The 12879-nt window shown below is 44.3% G+C and overlaps 2 protein-coding genes and 1 long non-coding RNA gene across 3 annotated transcripts; all 3 read right to left on the bottom strand.

Annotated features, from left to right (window-relative positions):
- Positions 1 to 1087: 1087 nt before the first annotated feature.
- On the bottom strand, positions 1088 to 3176 carry LOC119736334. Its single transcript, XM_038210389.1, has 4 exons — positions 1949 to 3176; positions 1686 to 1751; positions 1424 to 1487; positions 1088 to 1168 (listed from the first exon to the last, which is right to left on the bottom strand). The coding sequence occupies exon 1, from the start codon at positions 3164 to 3166 to the stop codon at positions 2231 to 2233; it is 936 nt and encodes a 311-aa protein (XP_038066317.1). The 5' UTR covers positions 3167 to 3176; the 3' UTR covers positions 1088 to 1168; positions 1424 to 1487; positions 1686 to 1751; positions 1949 to 2230.
- Positions 3177 to 3188: 12 nt separating this feature from the next.
- Positions 3189 to 7662, bottom strand: LOC119725005. Its single transcript, XM_038196408.1, has 3 exons — positions 7252 to 7662; positions 3382 to 7020; positions 3189 to 3245 (listed from the first exon to the last, which is right to left on the bottom strand). Exons 1-3 carry the CDS (start codon positions 7660 to 7662, stop codon positions 3189 to 3191), a joined length of 4107 nt encoding a protein of 1368 aa, XP_038052336.1.
- Positions 7663 to 7786: 124 nt separating this feature from the next.
- Positions 7787 to 8773, bottom strand: LOC119736437. Its single transcript, XR_005272313.1, has 4 exons — positions 8647 to 8773; positions 8384 to 8449; positions 8122 to 8185; positions 7787 to 7867 (listed from the first exon to the last, which is right to left on the bottom strand). It is a non-coding gene; the product is annotated as an uncharacterized LOC119736437 (long non-coding RNA).
- Positions 8774 to 12879: the final 4106 nt, after the last annotated feature.

Genomic DNA, 12879 nt, shown 5'->3' on the forward strand with positions numbered 1-12879 from the left:
TTAGTTGGGCACCATTTGCAGTCATCAGCCGACATTTGAAGCAAAAAAAAACGGGAGGGGGGAAGCCGCGTCGCCTCACCACTTTTTGGGCAAGCTCCATACCAGAAACCGGAGACTTTTTTGTTGGCCTTATTTGCAGGGTCACCGAGCGTGCAATATGTCCTTGTTTGCACTGTCACCTTAGGTGCTCCATAGCAACCGCACATTGTTGTGCTTCACCGTCGGTCTGATTGCGAAAGCACACTTGGAAAAGTCCCTACTTAACATAATTAGACTGGTGATGTGCATGTGCGGCAGTTGAAGAGGAAACGTGGTGTCAGCTAGGTTGTCCCTTAATCAGGAAGGGTTTTCCTTCAGTTGTACACTTGGAAACCATGATATTATCATACTGCCTTTAGTCAATAATAGAAGCCTATTAACCTAGTCATGCTGTTTCCAAAGCACATACAAAAATCACATTTAATTCATTTCTAATACCTATTTTAAGTCTTTTCACGGCATCTGATTTTCACAAGAGACCTTATTTTTGTTGTTTTTTTTTTTTAGAAAATCGCCCAAGCAAGACTATACAAGCCACTCTTGGCAAAGGGCTAGGAAGAAGAAAACTATCCTGAAAAGAAAAATTATAATCAGGGAAGTTGGAGGTAGGAATTGATAATTCTCTTAAAGGAGAATAGATCATTGAATGGAAGGAAACAGCATAGGCAAGGACTTACAATAAGTTACCGAACTTTGGACAAAAACTACTAGTTTAGCTCTTTAATTGACCTACAACCCGGCACGGATAGGGAGTATGGGTGAAAGGAAGCAGACAGCCCATTTTTCATGACACTCTGTGTAATAACGTCTACAACGGTCGGTCGGTCGTTTATAATTATTTGCTGGCGGGTCGCTCGGTCGTCGATCTGTCGCCTTCGGACAGTCAGTCAGTCCGTTAGTCAATTAAATTTAAAGGCTCACAGACAACACTGGGCTTTTCATGGTAGGGACCACTCAGAACAAGAATGCAGATTACTGCCTGCTATCTTTATACTGGCCTCGAAGCAAAACGAGAAAGCCCCTATCCAGTAGTTTAACCACACGGCATTAAGAAGTAAACTGGAAGACACTTGAGTTGAAATTACTCATCTTTAATCCAGAACTACTCCCTTGCCTAGATACGGTAAAACTGTAAGAAAAATACAATAAAACTTGTATCGGTTATGCATGTCTACATGGTACATGTACATATATGTGAAAAAGTAAGCATTCAATAAAGACCTAACACAGTTTAAGAAAAAGACAGATACATCCTCATGTGATCGTACAAAACATTCAAATACATCGGGAATCCAAAATAGTGAGAAATTCCGTGAAACCAAAATAATTACAGGTATGTGTACATGAAATGAAAAGCTACCATGTCCAGTCAACAAAAACTTACAGACTTGTGGATTTCCAATCTTCCTGGAAAATCAGAAGCTCTATGGATGTGTCATGTAATCACGCTGTAAAAACAATCCATAAATGTAGGCCCTTAAACAATGTGTGTGCAGTTGAGATGATTATAACAACGCATTATACAATACACAGTACATTATACAATACACAATATAGAGCATGTCAAGGGTCGCACAAGAATAGAACCAAAGTTAGGCTTCTAACGATAATTTAAATATTGACAAACTTCAAAGGTTAACACTCACAAGGTTTAGAAAACCTAGCATACTCTTCCACGACGTCTGTCCAAACTGCAGAATAATGTGTAACTCCTGCAACAAGTAATAAAAGGGGGCTCTAAATAATCATAACACGAAGCCTAACAACGATACATGTAGAGAATCTACGAGACATAACATGGCTTATACAAGAAAAGAAGCTTAAATTTATCCCACAAGAATTCCACAATTTAAGCACCCAAATCATCTACTCTAATTATCTGAGAGCAAAACAAATGATGTCAACTTACATAAGGACATGTGGATGCAGAACAAAAGGCAAGAAACTCTAAGAACACTCATAATTTAGACGTTCTATTTACATAGTTGTCGAGACTGCGCGAACATGAAAAACACAGCCCCGCTGCCACAAGGTTCAGACAGACAGGCGCATGCGCGATGCCCTTCTAAGCATGAGTATGGCACGCCTGTGTATGGAAGGCATACACAACAAAAAAGGCGTACAGCACACTCCCCACCGACGTCCAATAGACGTCAAATGACTTCACACCTACGAAGACAAAGGCATCTGGTTATCCAGATTCCACCAACAGAACCAACTCGTGCACTGGTCTGGCATACGTCTTTCCAGTTGATGGCAAACGGACATTCACCTTTCGAACCAATCCATCATCTCCAGGACTGACACCGTCAACAATACCCAGAGGCCACTGGTTTCTCCTGATGTCTTTATCTCTCAACAACACTACGTCCCCAACTGCAATGTTTCTCTCCGGGTTGATCCATTTACGCCTGTGCTGAAGACTCTGGAGGTAACGGAGCCTCCATTGTTTCCAAAACCGGTCGGCGAGAACTTGAACCATCTTCCACTGAGCCCTGTACATGTTGGAAGCGGAGTCTTCGACGATCACTTCATCGATACTTCCATGTTTCTGAGTCAGCAACATTGATGGGGTGAGGAAGGAAGTATCCTCTGGGTCGGAGGTCAACGGGACGAGAGGTCGAGCGTTGACTATGGCCATGACCTCTGTCATAAAAGTGACTAGTGTCTCGTGAGTAAGACTTTGATGTTTGGTTTCGAGCAGGATGCCGTTGAGAATCTTTTTGGTCACGCCGATCAGTCTTTCCCAAACTCCTCCCATATGAGGGGCATGGGGAGGATTCAGTTTCCATTGTGTGTCATTCTTCTCAAGGTAAGACTGAAAGAGCTTGTCGTTCATCACTCCTACAAAATTTGATCCTTGATCAGACCAAAACACTTCGACTTTGCCTCGCAAGGCTATGAAGCGTCGCAGGGCGTTAATGCATGATGAAGTGCTCATTTCCTCAATGACTTCGATGTGGACAGCTCTGGACGTGAGACATGAGAATATCATTCCCCATCTTTTGCTTTGAGCAGTCCCGCCTCGGGTTCTTCTGCTGACCACCTCCCAAGGCCCAAAACAGTCTATGCCAACCTGAGTGAAGGGAGGGCCGGGTTTGAGACGTTCTTCCGGGAGATCTGCCATGCGCTGTGATGCCAACTTCCCTCTAGCCTTCGACAAACAACACAGTGGTGAATGACCGAGGACACCAATCTCTTGCAGCCTGTTATCCAGAAACCAGCCTCGCGCAAAGAACTCTCTGTTAACTGCCTACCAGGATGGCCAACACTGTGATAGTGTCGGACAAGAAGCCTAGCAATGTGACTCTTTCCAGGAATCAGTACCGGATGCTTCAATACCACTGGAAGGGAAGACTTCCTTAGGCGTCCACCAACGCAGATCAGCCCATCTTGGTTGAGCATTGGCGACAAGTCTAGGAGTGGACTGCCACGTGGTAAGGGTGTACCTTCTCGCAGGCAGATGAGTTCCTGATGATAGAACTGCTCTTGTACCATCCGCACCATCATTGTCTGGACATCACGTTTGAGTTTTACATCTTTGACATGACTCTGGGTTTGCTCATTCCTTGTGCTGAAGGACCTGGCCACGTGAACAAGCAGGCTGAAAGCTCTGATCAAGCTGGTCCACGTTGAAAACCTGTTGGCCCGTGAGACAAGATTTGCTGGTTCCAATTTGGTTTTAGTTACCTGGATTTTCACCTCGCGCCTTATTTCGATGTCGTCTTCAGGGTTTACCAGGGGGAACTCTGATGACGTGACCTCCGTTGATACCGGCACCTGTTGTTGTGGACCTTCAAGCCACGAGGAGTGCTTTAAGCTCTGTGTAGCAATCGGACGTGTGCCACAGTCAGCAGGGTTCTTGCCTGTGGGCACATACATCCATTGGCAAGGCCTAGAGAAGTTGAGAACCTTATGAACTCGATTTGCGACGTATGTGTGGAACCGTCTGGTAGTATTGTTCAGATACCCAAGAACAATCTTGCTGTCTGTGTGATACTTCACACCTGAAGGCTGAATATCCATCTCCCTGCATATCACTTTGCTGATTTCCGTCGCCAGGACTGCAGCACAAAGCTCGAGTCTAGGAACAGTATGGCCTGCTTTAGGAGCCAGCTTTGATTTGCCGAAGACAAATCCCGACCTGGGTTCCTCTGCTCCTACCAAGTATGCAACCGCAGCAACCGCCACCTCAGAAGCATCACAGTAGATGTGCAGCACTCCATTCTCAGGGTGAGCTGGGTAGGTACGGGGAACTGACAGGTACTGCAGCTCAGCTAACCCAGACTTCCAAGACTCCCAGACTACTCTATATTCATCTGGAAGGCTATCATCCCAACCAGCGTTGTGTGCAGTCATATCCCTGAACAAGACTCTTGCCTGTATCATGACTGGTGCGAGAAAACCAAGAGGATCGAACACCCCGTTGATGGTTGACAGAACACCCCGTCTCGTGTAGGGCCTTTCCTCCAGGTCCGTTTGAAACCTAAAGGTGTCATCACATATGTTCCACAGAACGCCCAAACTTCTCTGTGTGGGTACACCGTCGCTGAGCGTGAGGTTCCTTATGTCTTTCTGGACTTCCTCTGGCTCGAATGCATCGAGGACTTCTTGGGAGTTGGAAGCAATTTTGTGTAAACGAACACCAGCCTTCTCCATCAACATGGACCTGGTGCGCTTGATAAGCGAGATGGCTGTGTCACTGTCATCACATGACGCAAGTCCGTCATCCACGTAAAATTCATTGTTGATGAATTCTCGGACATCAGGTTCGGCATCTTTAGCCAGATCTCTCAAACCATACGTAGCTACCGCTGGTGAGGGTGTGTTGCCAAACACATGTTTACGCATACGGAACTCGATGAGAGGTTTGTTGAAATCATTGTTCTTGTGCCAGAAGAAGCGAAGAAAGTTCCGGTGTCTCTCCGACACAGAGAAACAGAAGAACATTGATTCAATGTCTCCACAAACTGCTACACGTCCCCGACGGAACCTCATGAGGACGCCCACCAAGTCATTGGTGAGGTCAGGACCCTTCAACAGTACCTTGTTGAGAGAGTGGCCTAGGAACTCGGCTGAAGAATCAAAGACACCCCTGATCTTGTCTTTCTTTTTGGGGTGGTACACGCCGAAGAAAGGTAAGTACCAACACTCTTCGTCTGGTTGAAGAGGAGGCGCAACTTCCGCGTGGCCATGAGAAATCACCCCTTCCATGAATGTCAGCATGTGCTCCCTCTTGGTGGAATCCCTCTCCATGCCTTTTCGAAGAATTTGGGCACGTTTGAAGGCTTGCTGTCTGTTATTAGGCAGTCGGTCTCTTGGCTGCTTGAAGGGTAATGGTGCTGTCCACTGTCCATCTTCCAGGCCTCCTTCCCTCTTCATCAGATCTACAAACTGCTGCTCTTGGATGGACAGGCTAACACCATCGGAGTCATTGTCAAATAGATGCTTCACTTGAAACTCATTCGGACACGGCTCAAGAAAGGTAGGTCGTCCTGTGAAGAGCACTTGGGTACGCAATGATGAAATCTTGCTCCGATGATTGTCACCCTTGTGGATACCCTGCAGGCACACCTCGCCAACGATTACCCAGCCAAGCTTCAACTTCTGTGCGAACGGTGTATCAGGGGGCCCGATCCTTTGCTCCAGGACATGGTGTGCCTCCGAGACGTCTCTCCCTATCAACAGAGTTGCCGTGCAGTTGTTGTCGATTTCCGGTATGTTTACACCTTTCAGGTGATCATACGCCTTGGTGACATCTGGCGTGGGGATCTCATCTTTGAAATCTGGGATGAGAGAACACTCGGTAACAGCAGGTAAGTCTACACTCACCGTGCCATGGATGTCCTGAACTACGAAATCATCTGCCCACCGGCCGTGCACAGCCTCTTCTCCGCTGCAGGTTCGCAGTGTGTAATTGACCTCTCCGTAGTCAATGTTGAACTTGTCCAGAAGTTTGTGTGTTGCTATGGTTTTGTTGCTTTGGTCATCGATGATGGCATAAGTCTTGACACAAGTGCCTTGGTCCCTCTTTGACTTCACTAGAACTGGGACGATTTTAGCACAGGACATCCCGGCCGAGCACATCGACCCCTGGACCTTGGAGCATGCACTGGTGATTTGCGGTTGAGCAGCATTAGTTGGCTTTTGCAACCTCTCCGTTGATTGGGTCTGGTGATCGTTGTGAAGAATGGACATGTGCTGGTCACTGCCACACGAGTCACACTTGACGTTTGCCTTGCACTCACGTGCAGAATGCTGCGGCATGCAGCATTTGAAGCAGAGATGATGATTCCTCAGAATGGCCCTCTTCTGTGGTTGGTTTTTGGAAAGAAAGGATCGGCATTTCACGATGGAGTGAGCGGTCTTATGGATGGGACAGTGCTCTCCTCCGGCATTAGGTTGCTTGACGTTCCCAACTTCAGTAGCCCTTACACTGACAGTCCTCTTGGTGGCATCGTGTTGCTTGGGGTCGTGAGGCGTTGTAAGGCTGGGATCATTACGTACTTTCGCCTGGTAACTCACAAATTCGCTGAACACCTTGAATGGTGGGAAAGTCACTTGGTGTTTGTCTTTGTAACGAGCGCCCTCCATCAGCCATTTCTCCTGAAGGTTGTACGGCAGCTTCTCCACTAAGGGGCGTAACCCTCTGCCAGAGTCGAGGTGTAGCAATCCTGGGCAGTTGTCCATGTCCTTGACATACTCAATGTCCATGAGTAAGTGGCTGTATTCAAGGAGCTTGGCACTGTCCCGATGAGAGATCTTTGGAAAGCCTTCGATTCGCTGTTGCAGATCTTGCTCGACGACCTCTGGGGTGCCGTACTTCCGATCTAACAGGTTCCACATCCTGCTGAGACCTACATCCGGGCGGTCGACATGGATCGAATGGATCGGTGTTACCAACTTGCAAGAATCTTTTCCTAGCCACTTGAGCATCAAGTCCATTTCTTGCGAGGGCTTTACTTTGATTTCTGCTGTAGCCTGTTTGAAAGATGCTTTCCAAGATTTGTAAGCACCTGGTTCGTCATTAAACATTCTTAAACCACTAGTTACTAACTTTTTTTTCATTAACATGTTGCTCACCTCAGATATTACCTTTATTGAATCAAGATGCTGGGGTGAGGGGGCAGTAAGGGAATCATTAACCTGTGTATGTCCTTGACAATCTACAGTTTTACTTGCATTTTTACAAGAGGACAAGTACTGTTCTACTCGTTCTTTGTAGCCTCCGCTGGGAAGATTCAGGTCATCGCTCTTCCTTGAGGATCCGCATACGTCTTGTCCGGTCTCGAGAACCGCAGCCTCCACTTCCGCCATAGCAGCATCCCTTTCTGCGTTGAGTAGAAGGAGGGCAGCTTCCTGTGTCGCATTCTGTTTTCTAAGCTCGGCCTCCTTGCGAGCAAACTCCAACCTCACCTTGGCCGCCTCAGCCTTGGCGCGGGCCTTCAGTGAAGCAGAGTTACAGGATGATAGTGCACTGGCACTGGACCGTTTTGAAATCAGGCTGGGGGCTTTATCCTGTGGGGCTGAGTGAGAGTTTCCATTTTCAGATAACAATGGCATTTCCAAAGAGTTTTCCTCTTTGAAGTCCGGTTGGCTTGGCTTTTCGGACTTGATTGACATGATGAATTCTGAAGTCCTCCAGGAGACACGTTGAGTCGATGACTGGGTGACGTAAGTCTTTTTACTATACTGGCCTCGAAGCAAAACGAGAAAGCCCCTATCCAGTAGTTTAACCACACGGCATTAAGAAGTAAACTGGAAGACACTTGAGTTGAAATTACTCATCTTTAATCCAGAACTACTCCCTTGCCTAGATACGGTAAAACTGTAAGAAAAATACAAAAAACTTGTATCGGTTATGCATGTCTACATGGTACATGTACATATATGTGAAAAAGTAAGCATTCAATAAAGACCTAACACAGTTTAAGAAAAAGACAGATACATCCTCATGTGATCGTACAAAACATTCAAATACATCGGGAATCCAAAATAGTGAGAAATTCCGTGAAACCAAAATAATTACAGGTATGTGTACATGAAATGAAAAGCTACCATGTCCAGTCAACAAAAACTTACAGACTTGTGGATTTCCAATCTTCCTGGAAAATCAGAAGCTCTATGGATGTGTCATGTAATCACGCTGTAAAAACAATCCATAAATGTAGGCCCTTAAACAATGTGTGTGCAGTTGAGATGATTATAACAACGCATTATACAATACACAGTACATTATACAATACACAATATAGAGCATGTCAAGGGTCGCACAAGAATATAACCAAAGTTAGGCTTCTAACGATAATTTAAACATTGACAAACTTCAAAGGTTAACACTCACAAGGTTTAGAAAACCTAGCATACTCTTCCACGACGTCTGTCCAAACTGCAGAATAATGTGTAACTCCTGCAACAAGTAATAAAAGGGGACTCTAAATAATCATAACACGAAGCCTAACAACGATACATGTAGAGAATCTACGAGACATAACATGGCTTATACAAGAAAAGAAGCTTAAATTTATCCCACAAGAATTCCACAATTTAAGCACCCAAATCATCTACTCTAATTATCTGAGAGCAAAACAAATGATGTCAACTTACATAAGGACATGTGGATGCAGAACAAAAGGCAAGAAACTCTAAGAACACTCATAATTTAGACGTTCTATTTACATAGTTGTCGAGACTGCGCGAACATGAAAAACACAGCCCCGCTGCCACAAGGTTCAGACAGACAGGCGCATGCGCGATGCCCTTCTAGGCATGAGTATGGCACGCCTGTGTATGGAAGGCATACACAACAAAAAAGGCGTACAGCACAATCTTCTACTGGGAATCAGGCCAGCGTGTTAGTATGGGATCAGCTATCCAGTCTAATAATGATCAGCAAACTGCAACGGTAGACCGATCAAGGTACAAAGTTTCTACGTGTGTTCGTAATTCTGGGTAGTGTGCTGAAATTAAAGGTCAGCTTATAAAATGGGGATACTATTATTGTCCGTTGACATGTAACTTAGGGTGTTCTTTGATAGTGGTATATAACCTCACCGTACTTCTACTACACGTATCGTAGAACAAGGAACCGTTGCCTACACGCAGTCAACCAGGCTAAACTAGTCATGGCATACCTCCGACGATTATTTCAATGTATGTACAAACTTTATGTATTGTCTATGCCAGATAGTTATGTTGCCTTGTTTGTATATGCCATTTCATAAGATTTCAACCGAAGAAATACGTGTTGATTTTATACATGTTGTGCTTATTTGTGTGTATTTCAATCGCTCGTACCCACCGCTCTGGAAACAGGGCGCAAGGAAGGGCTGATGAGCTGCACAAAATCTTGTGAAGGAAGTGACCTATGACCTTCATATAAAGCATCTGGCTGCAGCTGTTAAAGACCGCAGTTAGACAATGCGCGCAAATGCTATCCGAAAACCTCCCATAGAAATGCACACATTCCATAACGGAAGTGATTTCTTTGTCATTGCGGACACTGTGGAACAATTTTGAGCATCGCATAATGCAATCATTGACCCTTCGGGAATTCGAAACGGAGCCTGTGCAAATGACGGAAATCACAAATTTACAACACAGTTAAGTTTTTCCTACATTATAACGCTTTTCAACAAAAACAAAAGCATTTATGCAGAGTAATGAATCAGTCCTAACGGCCGTTTAAAACCTTGCAGGGTCGTGGTCGTAATGACTTCAGGTCACAGGTTACGCAAAATCTATCCAATCAGAGCCTGAATTCATGAGCCATTTCCATGCATTGTCCTGTTCGAGCGAAGTGTTTCAACTGAGCACAGTTACATGACGAACGCATGCGCTAACTTCACCGTTCCTAAAAAGGGAAATGATTAAAGTCATAATAAACTTTCCACTAACGAAAATAGTACTGTTTTGCTTTTGATCAGCAAAAAAATCATTCAGTTGGGCCACGAACTTTGGAGACATTGCGATCGAAAGACGGTGCTTTAACTATTTTGGAGTTCCAGATAATGATGACACTCCGTGCTACTTTCGAGGTTATTTCTCTAATAACAATACAAACGTTATTTACCATTGAATGAAACATCACATGAAAAAAACACCCCAAGTGCAGGTCTTGCCGGATACACTTCGAATGTAGGAACAGGAAGCTAGCAATGAATCCTAAATACGTTAGGAGGTTTTCATCAAGCAAAACCTATGCAGGACTGGCCTACGTCTGGACCTACCATTCAAAATCACAGTAATATTTTGTTTCCCAGAACCCTGCACGGAACCAGCAAAATGGTAACAAGGTTTACCACTATTATGTGCAAGTTGTGTGGTGATAAGCTTCCTTTTTGCTGAATTGGAAAGTATCTCTGACAACTGTCATTTAAGAGAGGGGCGCCAATGTTCAGTGTTTGAAACCTATCATGCTTTTGTAGTTGGAAAGGGTTAGTGTTGCTTTTGTTGAAACACTGACGATCTCGATAATCTAATCCATTCGTTAAACTATCAATAAGTAGGAACTGCAGTGCGTCTAACCACAATTTACATACCTACTTGAAACAGGGGAATATGAACAAAAAAATAAAGCAGATGAGCCATGTAGAAAACTTGCTGGAACGGTGCCCCAGTTGATGCCCATGCTTTGCATAGATTTGCATACAGTATCATGTTTATATGTTTTGATGTTGCCAAGCAGTGCGTACCCACGGGGGAGGGGGGGGGGCGTGTGGGGGGGGGCGACAGCCTGTGGGGGGGGGGGGGGGCACTGGGGGTCGCCCCCCAGTGCCCCCCCCACTGAGATTTTGAGTTTCTAAAAAAAAATATCATTGATCTACATGACGTCCCCCCCCCCTCATGAAATGTTCCAGCCCCCAGCGGCCCCCCCCCCCCCCCCCCCACTGAAAAGTTCCTGGCTACGCCACTGTTGCCAAGGACTTAGGGTCCTAACTAAGCATGCTAAAACACTGTCGTGTGAATCGACCCTGCTCGAAAGACACTGGGCACATGTTGAGAATGTGGAGTAGGGACAATCTATCTAACTCCACAAATGCTGCACTTTTCCCCACAACATCAGATTATCTGGGCTAGGAAAACTACCAATAGTTTCCCTCAAGGGCGGAAATCGCTCCTCGAACGTGGGGGAACAGGTTTTGTGGTCGGTTCTGCACAGATGCACTGACATACGGAATAGCCTTCCTGAAGTTGTGGTTTCAGCACCTAGTACACGGCCCATATGCAATTTCGGGTACATTCTTTGAAACTCTCAGGATCACTAGAGGATACCTCAAGAAGTTCAAAACCACTTGATGCCATTTTTTTCTGACCCTTTTGTGGGCGTGGCCATGATTTTAAAAAATGGGGGCATTGCGCGCAAAAAAATATTGCAAAAAATTTTACTTTTCTTTTTCGCGTTCGGACAGTTCACCCAAGTGCTACATCTAAAGAAAAACATTCCACAATTTTGCCTCTTTTGGGGGTGGGCAGCATTTTAAAAAGTGGGGGTCACATGTCGCTAACAGAAAATCGACCTGTAACAGGCAATCTTGAGGTTTTTGTTTTTGTTTTGTTTTTGTTTCAATCCATTATAATTTGGTTAGGAAAAATGGTTACATGTCAACTCATAAATTCTTTGGCTCCAATTTGGGGGCATGTCACACTTTTTTTTCATAAAAAGGGGGCATACGTGTATTCCAAAAGGAAGCTTGTGTGAGCCCATACGAATTATTGCACATTCTTTCAAACTCTCACAAAGACCTCTGGACACCTCAACAAGTGGAAATCTGCCCCACCCTACCCCCCTCCCCCATTGGCCATTAAAATGGCAGCCGTTTTTAACATATATCTGGCATATGGTACACATACAAATGGACAAATAATCAATTTTATGAGACATTTATGTTTTGATATACAGTGAAATCTCGATAAGTCAAACTTTGAGAGAATGGGCTCAAAATGTGAGCTATGCTGATTTTGAGTCAAGCAGGGTTGTATATCACTGTTATACAACTGAAGGGAATAATTAGTCTTTGTTTGACTGAACAGTAGGTTTGATTTATCAGAGGTTGACTTGCTGAGATTTCACTGTAGTTTATTTTGTCCTGACAACAATGCTGACCTTGTTTTATAGCATACAAACTGCAATAGCCTTTTTAACTTTAAATGTATTCATCTTCACTTTATTTATAAAAATGATATTATGAAATGTGGTACTCGATCATTGGAAATAAAGTTTGAAAATTACAAATTGCAATATTAAGAGTAAAGCTTGCCAAACTTGGGTGATTTAGTGAATCCTACATAAGTCATTTGTAATTGGACAACATATTTGGTATTTAATATCCATGACGTTATTTAGTAATAGAAAGTGTGAGACTATATTGTCAATAGTTTCAGAATCCAGATCTGGATGGATTGGTGCCATACTTTAAGATTGGATATATCAGAAGGAAAACTTGATATCCGAAGCCTCTGTCAAGAGGTTTGCCTAACTTTTGAGTTTTTCGCTTTGGAAAACCATGCTGAAATGTTAAGGTAAAGGATTTGTAGTTATTAAAATACTTTTATAATTTGAACTAGTCACATGTTTTTCTTGAATCTTTGGGGAGCCAGGTTGGCGCTTGGGGAGTCAGATTGGCTCATTGGTTACTTTCCTCGCCTTTAATCGCAGGGTTCGATTTCTGCCTGGGCCTTCATGTGGATTGGGTTTTCAGAAACTATTGGCAATATAGTCATCAAAGTTTCAGCCTAAGATGTGTTTCTCTACTCGGTGGCTACAAAACCTTTTGATATATCCAATCTTGAAGTACATCATCAATCATATAATTTATGGTGATATGCCAAATTTAAAAC

The sequence above is a fragment of the Patiria miniata genome, unplaced genomic scaffold (assembly GCF_015706575.1).
Source record: "Patiria miniata isolate m_02_andy unplaced genomic scaffold, ASM1570657v1 HiC_scaffold_1, whole genome shotgun sequence".
In the NCBI taxonomy this organism is placed as follows: Eukaryota; Metazoa; Echinodermata; class Asteroidea; order Valvatida; family Asterinidae; genus Patiria; species Patiria miniata.